This window comes from Bos grunniens, chromosome 10, assembly GCF_055505025.1.
Source record: "Bos grunniens cultivar Pamir isolate PY7600 chromosome 10, Bosgru_T2T1.0, whole genome shotgun sequence".
NCBI classification, from domain to species: domain Eukaryota; kingdom Metazoa; phylum Chordata; class Mammalia; order Artiodactyla; family Bovidae; genus Bos; species Bos grunniens.
Window position 1 is genome coordinate 45,066,896 of NC_141174.1, and position 18,313 is coordinate 45,085,208.

General features: G+C 38.2%; 1 protein-coding gene across 6 annotated transcripts in view; it reads left to right on the forward strand.

The window, feature by feature from the left end:
- MAPK6 (mitogen-activated protein kinase 6) overlaps positions 1-18,313 on the forward strand; it is a 34,437-nt gene that overhangs the window by 12,816 nt on the left and 3,308 nt on the right. For 3 of the 6 annotated variants that reach the window (XM_086320954.1, XM_086320960.1, XM_086320955.1), the window contains 4 exons: positions 8,198-9,386; positions 10,782-10,926; positions 14,025-14,189; positions 18,050-18,251. In XM_086320954.1, coding sequence (XP_086177080.1) covers positions 8,832-9,386; positions 10,782-10,926; positions 14,025-14,189; positions 18,050-18,251 — 1,067 coding nt within the window. In that variant the 5' untranslated portion in view covers positions 8,198-8,831. Of the gene's footprint in view, positions 1-855; positions 946-3,316; positions 3,455-8,197; positions 9,387-10,781; positions 10,927-14,024; positions 14,190-18,049; positions 18,252-18,313 lie in introns of those variants that run through there. The other 3 variants (XM_086320956.1, XM_086320957.1, XM_086320959.1) reach the window with 2 other exon arrangements.

Genomic DNA, 18,313 nt, shown 5'->3' on the forward strand with positions numbered 1-18,313 from the left:
TAGTTCATGCTTCTTTGTTTTTAATATGGGGTTGGTGACATCAGATGAGAAGTTTTCAGCAGTATCAAACTGTCATGTGACTCTGATAAGAGACTTATGCTATTTTTTTTTTAATTTGGCCGCATCAGGTCTTAGTTGCATCACATAGGGTCTTCGTTGTGGCTCACAGTCTCTAGAACTCAGGCTCAATTGTTATGATGCCTGGGCTTCATTGCTCCATAGCATGTGAAATCTTCTGGGACCAGGGATTAAACCTATGTCCCCTGCATTGGAAGGTGGATGCTTAACCACTTGACCATCAGGCAAGTTCCTACTTACACTATTTTCTATCTTACAAGCTTTCTTGTTTAGGTTTGGAGAAAATGAGAAACAAAGGAGAAAAGATATTCCAGAAAAGCTATATGCCATTCTGAATAATTTTTTTTAAAAATTGGGCACACTCTTAAATAAGCATGTGATTGTCTCCATTTGGTGGGCGTCCAGACATGTTTTATGTGGCCTTGAGCAGTGGGACCTTCTTCAGACCCTCACCAGGGTTAGCTCAGAAATAACAGCTGTTGTATTTGATGCCAGTCTGGAAAGCTGTGGTGCTTTCAGATTCTCCTAACATGGGATAAAGAACAGTACAATCAGAGAGTACTGGCATGATCTTCCATATCTTCACAATACCTACTTGCTAAGCTAGCAGGACTTTTTACAGAGTCCTGCTCATCTGGTTATATAGGGCACTGCTTCAGTGGTGCAGTCCCTCTCCACTACCTCAGCAAAACAAACTAGGAGCTATAACAGCTAACGTTTTTCTGTTTCTCCAGTCCAACTGGGTTGAAATCAATTGCTTTCTTCGTGTGTTGGCAGACCTATATGTTCACCATAGGGTGAGGCTCCTGAGCTAATGCCTGGAAAGGAAAGCACCGTATCTGGAGTCATCACCGATGTTCCCACATGGTAGGTCAGAATGTGATCAAATTCTGAAAAAATTGAGGGTAGAGCTTGTGTTCTCCAAAGCTTTCTCCTACCAAGTAGAATATGTTATTTACATTAATTCATTCAGTAGTGTTTAAGGTGCCTGCCATCAGGAACTATGCTCAGAAAATGTCAGTAAAGGTACTTAGTCCCAAACCTTTAAAAATAGAACTGCAGCAAGGGGGAAGGGAGTGGTGCCCTAGAAAATGAAGATTAGAGGATTTGAAGATTAGAGGGTAGATTAAATGAGATTGGGGATGGATGGCAAAAGACAAAGGAAGGAAAATGCTATGGAAAAGAGAAAGCAAGCCTAGTGGACAGAGAGAAGTCTACTACAATGGAATCTACTGCAGTGGAATACAATGCTCTAGGAGTACGTGCTCCATGAGGCTTTTTTTTTTTTTAACCAATTTGATGCCTTCTATACCTTAATGCCTAAGACAGTGCCTGGCATTTGATAAGCACTCAAGGTTTTGTTGAATAAAAATGTAGTGGATGGATGGAAGAATTGAAACAAACAGTGAAAGCTCTTAAAAACTGCTTCTGGGCCATTTTGGGATGGCATTTCCCTACTGCCTTGAAGTTGGTGCCACCATGTGACCTGCTTTGGTCAGTAAAATATGAGTAGAAGTGAAGTGTATGATTTGTTGGATGAAGGTTTACGAATCAGTGGGGCGGCCCAGGTGGATCAGTGGTAAAGATCCTGCCTCCCAGTACAGGAGATGCGGGTTCCATCCCTGGGTCAGGAAGATCCCCTGGAGGACATGGCAGCCCACTTCAGTATTCTTGCCAGGATAATCCTTAAGACAGAAGAGCCTGGCGGGCTACAGTCCATGGAGTTGTGAGCAGTTGGACATGACTGAGCACGCACGACGTTACATATCAGTGAGATATTCTCATTTCTTTCCCTCTGGCACATTGAGTGGCTGTGATAGAGGTGGTATAGCTCCTTCAGGAGTTTGGATAACAGCTGTTTCACTTGTTGCATGAGCCAGATTTAAAAGGTCTTTTTACTCACTGAGGTTTGGGGGTTATTTGTTACTGTAACACTGTATAAGTTGTCTCTCAACTACTATAGAAATTTGTATTCATTTTTGTTTAGTTGGAATCGTTAGATTTCCAAAGGTACTTGAAGAAGAAGGCTGCCCAAGTGTCTTCTGCTTATATATTTGCCCCAGTGTTTCCTTGCCATTGGTTAGGAGAAGAGTCTTAGAAATGACGGCTCTGACAGGAGGAAGATAGGAAGGGGTTGAAGGGTTATTATAATTATTTTAAATTTTCCAGCCATAAATTTGTAGATGGGATTGTGTTTAATGTTTTATGTTAAATGTTTAATGTTAATTTTATAGCAATTTCAATCACAGTTCCACCATTCTGGGCGTCCTAGTATATTAAGTGGGAGCAAAACCTAGTCAGGTTAGAAAACTTGTACTGTGCTTTCATAGGTCATAGACTTTTAGAATTGGAAGGGTATGCCTAGCCGCTGTTAACGGAGGAGGCAATGGCACCCCACTCCAGTACTCTTGCCTGGAAAATCCCATGGACGGAGGAGCTTGGTGGGCTGCAGTCCATGGGGTCGCTAAGAGTCGGACACGACTGAGCGACTTCACTTTCACTTTAGAGATCGTGTGACTAGTTTATCTAATCTGTAAAGTTCTGATATTCCAATGTGAGTACCTAGAGTAAATAGCAACTAGATATGAGCATCAAAATAAACATATGACGTTTATCTTATAATGGCCTTTTAAATGGTTGAAGTCCCTAATGTTAAAATGCATTTAGGCAAAGGTTCAGACAATTTAAGAACAGAAGTTAGGACTAGAAGAGAAGTTTTTAAAAAACTGGTTACTTTGTTAGAAGCTATGTAAGCATCCATCTTTGAAAGTCTGTCTCTGTAGCTAATGGCAGTTACTGATAGCAGGCAAAAGCCCCTTAGGCTTTGATGCTTAAGTGTTAAGGTCCTCCCTCTCACACAGAGTTCCTGAGATGATTCACTGACACTGGTTTGCACTTCGGACCTCCTTGAGGCCCAAATCCTGAGAGGGGTCCCTGATAACTGTGGGCTACCCTGCATTAGGAGTAAGAGCTTTGTCAGGAATGCCTATAAGCAAGCAGTTAAGCTGTAGTCTTTGGCTTTCTCTGCCCTAGAAGCTTAGTAGCTTTGATGAGAGCTTGAGAACATGATCTTAGGGAAGGGTGAATTTGCTATAACAACACCTCTCTGTGCCAGGGTTAGGAAACAGTCCTAGGTGAATGTAAGTAGAGCTCAACCTTTCCCTTCTCTCCAAAAGTAACTGAGCTTTGGCTGAGATGTGAGGCTGGCTGAATGCCAGTTAACTCAGGTTACTTGGTTGACCCTGGAGAAGAGCTAAATAGGCAAGAGCTGGTGAGGGGTGGGGGTAAGTGAGTGAGTGAGTGTGATCAGGCCAGATGACCCAAGTCAGCATTTAACCTGAGAAGCAGCAGAATAGAAGATGGAAGGGAATATCAGGCAAGTAACCTTTATATTTAAGGCCCTCACCTCAAACTTGTACTTGCTGACACTGACCAAGTTGTTCATGGGTAAGAAGGGAAAGAAAATCGAATTTCTGTAGAATGTGGAAATGAGGCTGCTGCTGCTGCTAAGTCACTTCAGTTGTGTTCGACTCTGTGCGACCCCATAGACGGCAGCCCACCAGGCTCCCCCGTCCCTGGGATTCTCCAGGCAAGAACACTGGAGTGGGTTGCCATTTCCTTCTCCAATGCATGAAAGCAAAGTGAAGTTATTCTACTGTCTTTTTTATTTCTTTCTTTTGTGTTTTATGACTTCATACACTTAGGCCTGACTTAGAGTACCTGCATTTCTCTTGGTGATGGAGTGAGCTAAGTGACAGAAAGCAGGAGGCAATTTAGGGAAGAAAAAGCTCGAGGCAACATTTGTGGCTAATGTAGTTTCAGGGAACTATCTTGTAAATGTTGGAAGCTGGTACTCAGCCTGGCTATACAGAGAGCTTTTACTTCCATGTTATGGTGAATCACTAAAAGAAGACCAAAGAGCCAGCTTCATTCTTATAAATCATTCTCTGCCCTTCATTGTTATTTACCAAATTGTTAAAAACAAAGCAACATCAACTTAGCTAATTAAAACTTAACCAGTGATCTCTCTCCAAGCAACACAGTATCAGCACTCAGATTAGTAGGAATGGGAAACATTTGGAGACATAGAAATTAAAAAGGTGGTGGGAAGGGTCATTTTAAAGTTACTGTCCTGGCTTGGTTTTCCCTTTCTTTCCTTGAAGTGTGTAGAAAGTGCAAAAGGAAGGAGAACTGCACATCTTGAGTCTGAGCCTTGAACTTTGCTTTTATGAAGTTAAACATGATAGATGGTGGAGAAAATGGTATAAATGAGACATTTCTAGAGGTTGTTGAGGTAGATGGAGGATGCACTGACCAGTAATCTGCTGATCCAGTTTAGTTGCAGTTGCATGCCCGATGACTGCTTGGTGGATGTGAAAGATGGAGGTGATTGGACAAGATCAGGATTTGAAATGTAACTGCTGTAAGGGTCATAGTGATAAGGAAGAAGCTGTTTTCATAGTCAGTAAGGAGGAGCATGGGAGGCCTTTGGCTTTTTATGGCTTCCAGAGGCGCATATCCTGACTGCTCTAATTAGGTCAGATCACCCAGTGTCTAGGCTCTCACAGCATCCTGTACTGCTTTTTCCCTTCTGCATTCCCTTTTTTCCTATTGTTGTTTGTTTCCAGCTGTACTATAAACTTCATGAGGGCAGGGGTCAAGCCTATTTTTACTTACCATTTTATCTGCAGTGCTTAGGATGCTGACAAGTACATAACACAATTTGCAAATACTTGCTGAATGGAGGGCACTGAATTGGAAGCATTTACTAGATCCACTTTATCATACAGAGGTATGGCGTTACCTCCAACTTACTGATTAAGGTGGGCTTACTTTTCAAGCTCCTGGATGAAAAGGTGCTAAAAAGCTTTTGGTCTAACAGATATTGAAGGACTTTGAAGACTACTACTCACAGAGCAGTGAGGCGACTATACAGGCAAGCACTCCCCAACCTTTCCTCTGCCACTCCCCCATCCCAGTTTTTTTTATTGGTACAGTCCTCACTGTCTGGTGGAATTACAGTTTAGTTGATAAATATTACATTCTTGAGATTGTGGTCTCATATTTCTGTAAAGTTTGCTCAAGGCTTTCAGTATAGGCATCATCTGAGTCTGTAATGAGAACTCTGTAGCTCTCAGCCTAGGCATAAGCTCTTACCTTCCCTGAAATGAATTTTTACCCATTCTTTACCCCTGTAAATGATGACCAGTGTCTTTGAGATTTCCGAAAGGGCATTCTCATCCTTACATTTGTTTCTGGTCTGTAATGCTTCTTGATCTCACTGAGATTGAAAGGGGCCCGATATGGATGGAGGTCTTGAGTCTGCAATTCATCCTCTGAATGGAGTTTCTACTGTGATACTTTTCTCGTGAATGAGAGTGGTGGTGTTTTAGCGAAGCGTTATTTCTGCTTGTCTCTGATTGCTGTGTTAGTGAACTAGAAGCTTATGAGAGTACTTAGAGGTTTTAGTATTATGTCAAGTCTGTTAAACAGACATAAAAATGTGCATTTATCAAAAACTTAAAACTTGATTGATCTTTAAGGAATTGTCTACATCAGGGCAAGAGGGGTCATTTATCTACTTAGTTTCTGAGTTATTCGTATTATCAGTTTCTCTCTCACACAGTTATTTTTCGTATTTATGGATCTCTCAGAATTGAAGATTTGCTCAGATTGAAGCATATGCTGTTACCTTATTTTTCAGGATCATATATTTCCACATGTGAAGTATATAGAAATATGAATGAAGCAGACAGGGAAATAAGGTAGATTCCTCTGTTGTATAGAAGCTTCACCACTGTGAAATAGCTGATGTGTTTGGTCCTAGCAGTTCTTAAGCCACACCTGAAGGTGATTGCAAGTTGTCATGTCTTCAGGTTCAGAATGGACAGCTTTATTTCATTCACTGATAAAAGTTTCTCCTGCCTTTAAATAATTATAATTAGCTCTTTGAACCAAGGATTATTGCAGCTGTCCTATTTCCAGTCCTTTCAGACTCATTGAGAAAATAGCATTGTATATGCACCTATACTAGCTTTAAGGTCAAAAGTCAGCACCAGGAAGCCTTTTCGTTTAAGGGTCTAGGCTGTATTACATGCTTATAGGCATGTATTAATATGTTTAAATGAGCTACTGCATTGGTCTCCTAGTTGCTTTTGGAACATGAAACAAATGCTCATCTTAGTGTATTTATTTATGCCTAATAGCTTTTTGATGTTTTTACTTTTTTCCAATATTTTATGATAAATTTATTTTGATGTTTTAAAACTTTTTATTTTATATTGGAGCCCCCTCTGTCTATAACAGTTACTTCCACATAACATCCTTAAGGCCCACCCACCTCCTTACTTCCTCCCTTAGAGCTTTGCTCCAGTAACACCTTATCAGAGAGGCATTTCCTCACTACCCTCTTTGTCTCTTTTTTCTATTTTATTTTTCCATACCACTTATTGCCATCTAATGTGTGTTTTGCTTTTTGTCTGCCTATGTTTCCGCCTGTAATATGAACTCTTCATTTACATTCTACCTAACTCTATAACATTCTAATAATTTGTCATACTTCAGTTGTTTTTTAAAAAATAACACATTAAAGATTGGTTGAAGCATGCTGTGTAATCCCCCCGCCCCATTCTTGTTTCTTCCTTCATTCCTAAGGTGATTATTATCTTTAATTTGTTATTTATCAATCTTATGTTTTTATACTTTTGCTACATCTGAATGTACCTTAAAATAGCTTTATTTTGCATGTTTATCCACCTGCTATAACTAGTTGCAGCATGCGTGTTTCTGTATGCAGTTTGCTTTTTAAATTTAGTATATATTTGATGATTTCTGCCATCTTCATTTTTACTATTATATAGTAGTTCACTGTATGACTATAACTCATTTATTCTTATTGTTGAAAGTTTAGGCTGTTTTTGTTATTTTGCTATTCCAAAAAAAAAAAAAGTGAACATCTGTATATCCATTTGCAAGCACTTATCTAGGGAATTTTCCTTGAAGAAAAATTGCCAAGTCATAGGTATGATATTTATTTATTTACTTATGTATCTACTTAATGCCAAATTGTTTTTTGATGTTCTTACTCTTTCCCAATATTTTATGATAACTTTATTTTGTTTTAATTTTTTATTAACTTTTTATTTTAAATTGGACTATAACTGATTAATAATGATGTGATAGTTTAAGGTAGACAGCAAAGGGATTCAGCCATACATGTACATGTATCCATTCTCCCCTAAACTCTCCCCTCCTATCCTGGCTGCCACATAATGTTGAGCAGAGTTCTCTGTGCTGTACAGTAGGTTCTTGTTGGTTATCCATTTTAATTATAACATTTTGTATACGTATCAATCCCAAACTCCCTAACTGTCCCTTGTAAACTCTCACCATTTTTGTAGGAAAGTTCCTGTTTTTCTACATTCCTCTCCAGACTTGATATTTGCAGTTGAGACACTTCATTCAAACTATTTTTCCAATCTGAAATATCATCTTCATGAAGTAATTTGATATTTTTGATCATCAGTGAAGTTAAACATTTCATAGGCTTTATTCATAGGTTAATTCACTGTTTAAGTTCACCCCTTTGTAAGTGAACTTACGAAGTTCACCTTGTAAGTTTAAGAGCATATTTGGCAAATTTCTTATTTGTACTGCTACATTTTTGTTCATTAGGTATTGTCAGGCATTAACTCTGTCAGGCAGAGTTAATAAATAAACATGCCCTTTAATGAACTAACACTTTAAGATATTATGTATGTATTTTTAGAAAAATGTTGCAAATGCTTTACTGAAAAATTCTAAAGAATTCTGTAAAAATATTATGAACTTTTCCTTTGCTCATTGGCATTTAAGAAATTATACAGCCTAATGACCTAGATAATACAAAGAATCTAGTATGGTGAGGTCTGGAGCCTGAGTCAACACATGTGAATTGCTTATAACATAGGTAGCTATTTTTGATTGAGGGTAAGCTTTCCATTTAGTGATGTATGTAAGTTTAATACACCACCAGTGGTAGCTTATAGCTAAATGCCCAGTTTGTGTCATTTTATAAAGTTGATTAAAAGAGCATTTCCTGCAGTGGTGACTCTTTTCCTTCTTTTTTCTCATCCTCCAGGTTGTATCAGAGTAAGATGGACGGTAGCTTTGATTGTGATTGTGGTGAGCTGGAGCCACCTGATCACTAACAAAAGACATCTTCTGTTAACCAACAGCCGCCAGGGCTTCCTGTTGAAATATACAGCAACAGAGGAAGAAAAGAAGCAAAACGGAAATAGCGCTTACCAGCACCTTAGAATGATGCTGCTCAGGACCAGTCCAACACTGAATGTATCTGCACTGTGAGGAGAATGTTCATAGAAGCCTGTTGTGTGCATATTTATTCACATTTTTGTTAAATGTTAAATCCTTCAGCACAGTAAATCTGAGTGCATAGTATGTCATTTCATTCCGTTTGAGTTTCTTGAGTGTTTTCTTTAAATGTCTGCAGAGTTGCTGTCCCTTTCTTGAACTATGAGTACTGCAATCTTTTTAATTCTCAGTATGAGTAGAGCTTTTTGAGCTTTAAATCTAAGGGGAACTCAACAGGCCTGGTTGGCATATGCAATGAGCATCAAGAAACCATCTTGCTGTGGACGCAGAATTATTTTTTTCTCCCTTTTTAAAAGATCTTTCCTTTTGATGCCAGTTTTATTCCTTGTTCACACAAGTTCAACAATTTGAAAGGAAAAGCCAATAGTAAGGGTTTAAAAATGGCAGAGAAATTTGAAAGTCTCATGAACATTCATGGTTTTGATCTGGGCTCTAGGTATATGGACTTAAAACCATTGGGTTGTGGAGGCAATGGCTTGGTTTTTTCTGCTGTAGACAATGACTGTGACAAAAGAGTAGCCATCAAGAAAATTGTCCTTACTGATCCCCAGAGTGTCAAACATGCTCTACGCGAAATCAAAATTATTAGAAGACTTGACCACGATAACATTGTGAAGGTGTTTGAAATTCTTGGTCCTAGTGGAAGCCAGTTAACGGATGACGTGGGCTCTCTTACCGAACTGAGCAGTGTTTACATTGTTCAGGAATACATGGAGACAGACTTGGCTAATGTGCTGGAGCAGGGCCCTTTACTGGAAGAGCACGCCAGGCTTTTCATGTATCAGCTGCTGCGTGGGCTCAAATACATTCACTCAGCAAACGTGCTGCACAGAGATCTCAAACCAGCTAATCTTTTCATTAATACTGAAGACTTGGTGCTGAAGATAGGTGACTTTGGTCTTGCACGGATCATGGATCCCCATTATTCCCATAAGGTATGTGGAAAGTCAGTTGAGGCAGACCTCTAAATTGATACACATCATCAGAAACGGGTGCTTGTAATTTCCTTTGTGTGTTGTGGCAGAATTTGTAGTTAATTGTATTAAACTTTGCATACTACCTTTTTTCCATTCACAGTCTCCCTGTGTTTGAAGTGAAGGTGGAACGGGATCCTAGTTAAATACAAATTCTGGTTATTTGTAATAACTGAAACTCTCTCTTACTTAAAAGTAGGATATATCATGTGTTTAGGGCAGAAGGTTGCTGTTTCAGTTTTTACTTTTTTTTGTTTGTTTGGATATACTCTTCTGTTATGCTTTGTTTAGCAAACTTAGTTTGAAATCTAAATTTGCACAAACATAAAGTAGGCAATAAGAATAGGCAGAAGAATTCATAGTAACTTTGCCTTAAATAAAATTTGCTTTTGTATAGGAAATTAATGACATTTTTTGAGCTGAACTCTTTAGTTTTAGTTTTTTAGTTTTCAAATGAAATCATATATGGGACTGTGATGTTTAAAATGTAAAAATGGAGCTGTTTTGGTATAAACCATCCCTGGGAAGCCTGCTTGCTTGGCTTCCCATAGCACACATCTAAGACACATCTTGGTATTTGCATGTATCATCTCACATTGAGTATAACTTAACTTTAAAAAAACTTCAGGATCAAAATTGAGTACCAAAATGAAATGGATGACCACATCTTTATGGATAACAGTGAAGTATTGTGGATAGAACACTGAACTAGGAGTTACACTATCTAAAATTGAGTTCCATTTCTACATCCAGCTAAACTATATGACCTGCAGACTCCTTAACCTGAGTGTTAATATCTACCTTCATATTTTCTCAGCATTATTTTTAGAGTGAAACAAGGCAACATATATTTAACTGTTTTTGTCAAATACTTCATAAATTAAAAGTAGTGAAATTGATTAGGAATGGCGTGTGCAGTATAGCCACATCCCCTGGGTTGTCAGTAAGGAGGTTCGTATTGCTTTATGAATAGCTCACCTTTGGTACTCTTTCCTGACTTTTCTCTCATTGATTTAAAGCATACCTACTTCATTGTTGACTTGAAGTGATAAATAGCTTCTCTTCTCAAACCTGTTGTGAATATGTGCCCTAGAGTTAACACTAAATTCTTATAGTATTCTTTGGTCAGAATACTTCATGAGAATATCATGTTATAGATGATATGTTACAGGGGGAGTTTAATCTCCATACAGCCTCAGAAGTGCAAGAGCCTTGAAAAAAGGCATAGAAACCACCAGTACTGTTTAAGGATTTTACAGTTACAGTTTGTTTTTAGATTAAGGGTGCTTTAATGAATCATGTTTTATGTACTGTTATTCAGCTAAAGTAAAAAGTATATTTTTGTTTCTTTTTCAGGGTCATCTTTCTGAAGGATTGGTTACTAAATGGTACAGATCTCCACGTCTTTTACTTTCTCCTAATAATTATACTAAAGCCATTGACATGTGGGCTGCAGGCTGCATCTTTGCTGAAATGCTGACTGGTAAAACCCTCTTTGCAGGTTAGAAATTTTAAAATAAATGGGAAAATTATCCAAGGAGAAATAATTTCATACATTTCTATGAATCAAGATTTATGTAAGATTTAAACCAATTTATTATAGTCTATTAAAATGAAAAGATAAAATGGTATTTTAAAGATTGAGAACACTTACATATTTACTGGATTGTTCAGTAAAGTTAGTCTGAATTCTAGTATTTAAGAAACATCTTAAAAAAATTAAGAAATATCTTTATTTCTTAAATATAATTTCCTATTTTATAGATCAATATTTGTTGGTTTTTATTAAATGATACCTGTGTTACCTGATTCTGTCAGTGTTTGTCACTTCCTGGTGAAATTTTTTTAGCTATTGTAAATTCAGTAATTCTTTCTTTGTCTCCTATCAATCCTGTTGCTTGAACTGCCATATCCTGTTGGCCTGACTGATGTGATATTTCAGAAACAACCAGTTTTATAATGAGTTTGGTGCTATGAGGGAGTCTAAAAAAGTGCATGAGAAAGTTTTGAGTTAAGGTGGATTAAAATAAAAACCTCTAAATAAAACAATTTTTTATCTTAAACCTTTGTACACTTTAAACACTTAATTAAACAGAAATGTTTATGAAATGATTTGAAAGACCCAGTTGTAGGTCCCTTCTAAAAACCTTTTCAGTAGGTTTGTGAACCATTCAGTAAAAGCAGCATGAGGGAAATCTATTGGTTAGGATAGGCCTCATATTAATAGCACCAAAAGGCAAGGCCTAAGCATTCATTGGAAATCTGTGTATTTTTAACTTATAGTAAGTGTTCTAACCTTATTTTTTGGTCTTACTCAGTATGTCCACTTAGATGTTTAATGGCATCTCAAATTTAACTTATCCAAAACTGACCTCCTGATATCTCTCCCTCCTACTTCCTCTTTCTGCTGTCTTCCTCATCTTAGTAAACCAGACCCACTTCTTAGTTGCTCAGGCCAGAATCTTGGCGTCATCTTTCACTTTTCTCCTTACAGGTCTTATGGGCTGTTTCTTTAAAGTATATCTTGAATCTTACTGCTAGTATCTCTTTCACTACTCTCATCCTCCCAGTCCAGGAAGTCATTCTGCCTCTCCTGGTCTAACACATGACCTCCTAACTGGCTTTCCTGCTTTAACTCTTCTTGTCTGTGGTCTAGTTACCACATAACCACATAGTAATTCTCTGAAAACACAGCTCATGGCATTTCTCTGTTCAAAACTCTGTAATGGTTTCTTATCTAATTCAGAATGATGTAAACTCTCAGTGTTCTGGTACCACTGGGCTCATCTCCTGTCACTTTCCTGAGTCACTGTACTTCAGCTACACTTGCCTAATTGTTGTTTCTTGTACACACCAAGCCCACTGTCTCCTCTAGGCCTTTGGGCCCTTTCTCATCTTCCTGGAACTCCCTTCCTCTTTATGAATGTATGGTGTATTACCTAACTTCCTTGTCAGCTTCTCAGTGAGGCCTTCCTTGGTCATAAGGATGATACGGTCATAACAACCAAGGGGTTGTTAATATAAATTAACCCTACTCCTAACAGTGCTCTCTGTCCCCCTTCAGTTCAGTTCAGTTGCTCAGTCGTGTCTGTCTTTTTGTGACCCCATGAATTGCAGCATGCCAAGCCTCCCTGTCCATCACCAACTCCCGGAGTTCACTCAGACTCACATCCATTGAGTCGGTGATGCCATCCAGCCATCTCATCTGTCGTCCCCTTCTCCTCCTGCCCCCAGTCCCTCCCAGCATCAAAGTCTTTCCCAATGAGTCAACTCTTCACATGAGGTGGCCAAAGTATTGGAGTTTCAGCTTTAGCATCATTCCTTCCAAAGAAATCCCAGGACTGATCTCTTTCAGAATGGACTGGTTGGATCTCCTTGCAGTCCAAGGGACTCTCAAGAGTCTTCTCCAACACCACAGTTCAAAAGCATCAGTTCTTTGGCGCTCAGCTTTCTTCACAGTCCAACATCCATACATGACCACTGGAAAAACCATAGCCTTGACTAGACAGACTTTTGTTGGCAAAGTAATGTCTCTGCTTTTGAATATGCTATCTAGGTTGGTCATAACTTTACTTCCAAGGAGTAAGCGTCTTTTAATTTCATGGCTGCAATTACCATCTGCAGTGATTTTGGAGCTCCCCAAAATAAAGTCTGACACTGTTTCCACTGTTTCCCCATCTATTTCCCATGAAGTGATGGGACCAGATGCCATGATCTTCGTTTTCTGAATGTTGAGCTTTAAGCCAACTTTTTCACTCTCCTCTTTCACTTTCATCAAGAGGCTTTTTAATTCCTCTTCACTTTCTGTCCCCCTTAGCTTACTCTAATTTTCTTCATTTGTCACTGTTTGATGTAAATGTTTACAGAAGTTGTTATCTGTCTTCCTCCATTATACTGTGAGCTCCACGAAGGCAGGAATTTGGTCAGTTTTGTTTCACAGGTGTATTCTAAAGTACCTTGCTCATGGTAGGCACTCAAGAAAAATTTTGATTATTGAATGAGTTTCTAGAAATAAGTGGAAAAACAAATGAATGTTTTGTTTTTTAAATATTAGCTGCCCATTTACCCTGAAGTTTCCCCTTTTATTTCTTTAATAGTGGTTCTGAAATGTTAACTGAGCTTAATCCATAACTATAAAACTTTCTGTTTCACAAATCTAGTCTAAGGCTCTATTTTATTGATAGGGAAATTAAATCATCACCGTGTTAAATATTCTCCAAGTTATAGTGAGTTAATTAGTATGTATGGTTGAGACTAGAATCTCATCTTTTAAATCTCAGTTTATTGCTTTTTTCACTACTTTCTGATACCTTAATATGAGGCCAGACTTCAAGTCAATTTCTTACGGAAACAAAGCAGCTAAAACTGAACATATCAATGAGCAGAATTTGAAAAAGATAAGCTTTTTGAGCAGATTGATGATGATGTTCAAAGTAGTGCAATCTGCTGATTAATGATGCAGTTAAAACCATTTTCCTCTTTGATGGTCATTATAGTTCTGTTAGTTTCCTGTAGCTTTAGAATGTTTATTGCCAATAGGTTAAACATTGAGAAATGTGTTTATTAATGTTGTATTTGGTATTTTTTAATCTTATCTAGGTGCACATGAACTTGAACAGATGCAGCTGATTTTAGAATCTATTCCTGTTGTCCATGAGGAAGATCGTCAGGAGCTTCTCAGCGTAATTCCAGTTTACATTAGAAATGACATGACTGAGCCACACAAACCTTTAACTCAGCTGCTTCCAGGAATTAGTCGAGAAGGTACTATAACTGAAGAGTAACCATCATGTAATGGTGTGTTTATGTGTGAGCAGGATGTGTGTAGGGAAGCTTTAGCTTTTTATTGTTATAGATGTGGCATTCTCCCAAATAGTCTTTAGACACTCAAGGTGCACCTAAAACTTAAGCTCTTGCTTTCCTTTTTATAGCCAAGCACTTAGGCTGGGAATCTTTTCTTTGCTCTGAATAATTTTCCAGATTCCAGTGTACCCCTCTTTTCTGGTTCTGACTCCATGTGCTTTTCCAACTTTTACTTCTGATCATCTCTGCTAGGTGAACGTGTTTATCACTGACTCTCACTGAGCTGGAATGGGATTCTCTGAGGGTTATATGATAAGTAAGTAAGGGTACAAATATAAGTGTGATTTAGATATGAAAGAGGGTATTGATTTGAAGGAAAGCAGGGGTTTTAGAGCAAGGAAAAGATGGAGGAAAGATCAAAACTACATATGAACAAACTTGTTACATAAAAGATTGCAGATTGGTGTTAGTAATACTGGGTGCTAAATGTGACAGTTTGTGCAGACTTAATAGGAACATGGAGAGAATCAAAACTTCATTGACCATTAAAGCAGTTAATTTCATACATCAGAATGGAGAGATGTATCTTCAGGGTTTGTTGATACAAATAAGATACAAAAGTCTAAATGCTGTAATAGTTATCTGTAATAAGATAACATTTTTTAAAAGAAGAGCATTAGAAATGAAAAATATCTTCCTTAAAAGTTGATTGTATCATACCTTTAAGGATTATTGTACTGTATTTAGCTGTATCCATGCCAGAATTGTGATAGTTTTTTCCTGAATCATAAAGTTAGGGAGATAGAGTTTCCTAAACATCTTAAACTTTCTCTTTATATGTTTATTGTTCATATCACCCACTCTGATCATTATGTAGTTAAGGTTAATGTGTATCAAAGTGCTTTAACTTAGCAAGTGTTTTGAGAAATAGGCACTGGATGGCAAAACTGATGACATTGTCTTTTTTCCCCTCAGCTATGCTCGGAACTCATTATTAAATGCTTGAATGAGAAGGAAGCAACTGTATTTAATTTCAACAGGTTTCATAAGCTTCCTTTTCAGGAATGCTACATTTTTAACCCGTCTTTTAGAGTATCTTTACAGTCAGTAATATATTGCTGACTTTCTGACTCCTGATCTTGTTGCCACTGTCATGATGGCATCCTGTTCATAACTGAACAGCAGTCATGTAGCACTTGACTATGCCTCAGAGTTGTCTGTTGGAACTCTTTAAAAAGTGCAGAATGTTAAATCAGAATCCAGAGGTGGGGAGGCAAGCAGGACATGTGTCTGCTCTGCAGGTATGACCCTGCTCAGCCAAATTGAGAGAGAGTGCTCAGGGATTGGCTTGGAGTCACTGTTGCCATTGCTGAGTCTTATCAAAACAGGCAAGCTAGTAATACAGAACGTTGCTGTTGAGGCATTTGTAACCTAATTAAATTTGAATCTTCTTTTCCCTTCTCCTCATTAGTCAGCTGTGAACTAACCTGAATATTTAGTTGGTGCCTGGGATTTATTCATAATGTGTTGAACAAATGTCTTTGATAATAGGTTCATTAAAGTAACCATTGAACAAGGATTCTTGATTTTTATAAGTGATAGAACTCTGTGTGTGTGTGGGTGCACGCACGTACTCATTCATGTCCAACTCTTTGCGACCCCATGGACTGTAGCCCATCAGGCTTCTCTGTCCACGGGATTTTTCAGGCAAGAATACTGCAGTGGGTTGCCATTTTCTACTCCAGGGGATCTTCCCAACCCAGGGATCAAACCTACGTCTCTTGCATCTTACGCATTGACAGGCAGATTCTTTACCACTAGTGCCACCTGTACTCGCATACAAATGCATTGCAGAGTGTTCAAAGTTCCTGAAGCTAAAGACTTGTTACATAGATGTGCTCTGCAAGTTTCTTCTTCATTACCACTGGAATTTTGTTTGGAGGCAGAGTACCTTCTGAGCAAAGGGGAACTCTTAGAGTAGTATATGTTCCTTTCTCACATTCTATTTATGATCTTCAGAGGGAAAAAGCAGACAAGATTAAGTACATGTGAATTGACACATTAAGACTACTGGAACCCTGTACTGGTTAGTGTCTTTAAATGGATACCCAAATCTTTTAAATTTTCCTTCATGGTTACCTTTTATCCTCCCTTTCTCTATAGTTTACCACTTATTTCTTTGTCTTAGCATACCATTGTAGTAAATAGACTGATTTCCTCTAGAGCAGGGCTATCCAATAGAATTTTCACAATGATGGAAATGTTTTTTATTTGCATACATTTGGGAGTTCAGCCTGACTGTTAGCCCTCCCTTTTCTCCCTGCTATCAGTTTTAGGGATTCTAGAGTATATTCCTCTCATGTAGTTGGATATGTTTCACTCTGAGAATGGCAGTTATGCTGAGTCAACTATCAGTAACTGTGCCTTAGATTGTCTGTTGCCTTGAGACACGTGGGGCATTGACTTGCAGAAGAACCAAGAACAGCTTGATGTATCATGGAATCATTTCCTAGGTTAGGGTAATATAGTAGAGGCGGGTGGGGAAAAGTTGGAGCACAGGCAGGAACCTCAGCCCTGGGCCACTGAAGGGTATGAATAACAAGGAGCCTTACCTTTCTTCTCTTTAGTACTTCATTGGACTGATCTGAGGATTGAATGAGATAATGTAGTGAAGCACTTTGTGGAATATAAATCACTGTATAAATGTCAGCTACTTTTAATATTAATGAGAGATCGGGAGTTGAGAATAAGGTCCTTTCTAGAGTGCAGCTTAGTTTTAGAGAAGTGCTAACTAGCTTTTCTGTTGAGATAGAAGGCAAGGATCAGTAGATGTGTGACAGACCAGAGTGAAGAAGTAGGGATTGAGATAAATGTGAAGGTTTATCTGCTTAGAACAATGAGAAGATTGAGAGCAAAAAGAAATGGTGAGGAACATTGCTGAGCCATTTCAAAGGCCAGTTGAAATTCCACAGTATGTGTGAGTCTGTAGAGAGCTTAGAGAGAGAGAGAGAGACACGCACGCGCGCGCACACACACACACACACACATATGATTTTGCATCCAGCTTTTATCAGTACTGTATAACTAGGAAACAGAAAAAGTAGAAGGTGAGAATGGTTCAGAGTTGAAGATGGTGTCACTCATAAGGCATTCAAGTGTGTGGTGGTGGTAGAAGGCTGGTGACAGTGATGCAGTCTGAGTTAGTGAAAAGATCTGGGTTTGTGGTAGCTATGCTGTAGCCCTAAAGTGATCAAATGCATTGTGTGATCTGCAGTAGTATGATTGGTGTGAAACAGAAGTCAACAAAATTAGTACAACAGCTGGTCAATGAAGTTAGGGGAGCAAGGGGCTTTCTTTATATTGAGCACTAAACACTATACATTTCATTTTTATACCTTATACCTATCTCTGTATCCATTCTACACATGAAAAAATGGAAGTTCAGCAAGTTTAACCTCTCCAGTTCCACATAGCTAGTAATCCAGCTAACCTAGTGAGTTGCAGAACTGAAATTAGGACCTATGTATCAGGTTATGCCATATGAAATTGCTGTTTTTTGACGGACAAAAATGAAAATTTCATATGGTTCAACTTCATATATTCCTTTTCCTTTATAATTGGCCATAATATGAGATTGGGATATATTTCAGACACTTACTTTGTTTCTTGGACACATGTCTTTTTAATCAGTGAATCAAGTAAGTTGTTTTGTTTCTCTGACAGAACTTCAATTAACTTACCTTTTAATTGTGTAATCCCTTTTTTTCTTTATGGGTTGGTGGACCTCCAGTACAGTTAAGGTTTTTTCCTTCCTCTTGTAGCACTGGATTTCCTGGAACAAATTTTGACATTCAGCCCCATGGATCGGTTGACAGCAGAAGAAGCGCTTTCCCATCCTTACATGAGCATTTATTCTTTTCCAATGGATGAGCCAATCTCAAGTCATCCTTTTCATATTGAAGATGAAGTTGATGATATTTTGCTTATGGATGAAACTCATAGTCACATTTATAACTGGGAAAGGTAAAACTGACCCTAAATTAGGAAAAGCTTTTGTTTTGAATAAAACATAATTTAGTGAGTTT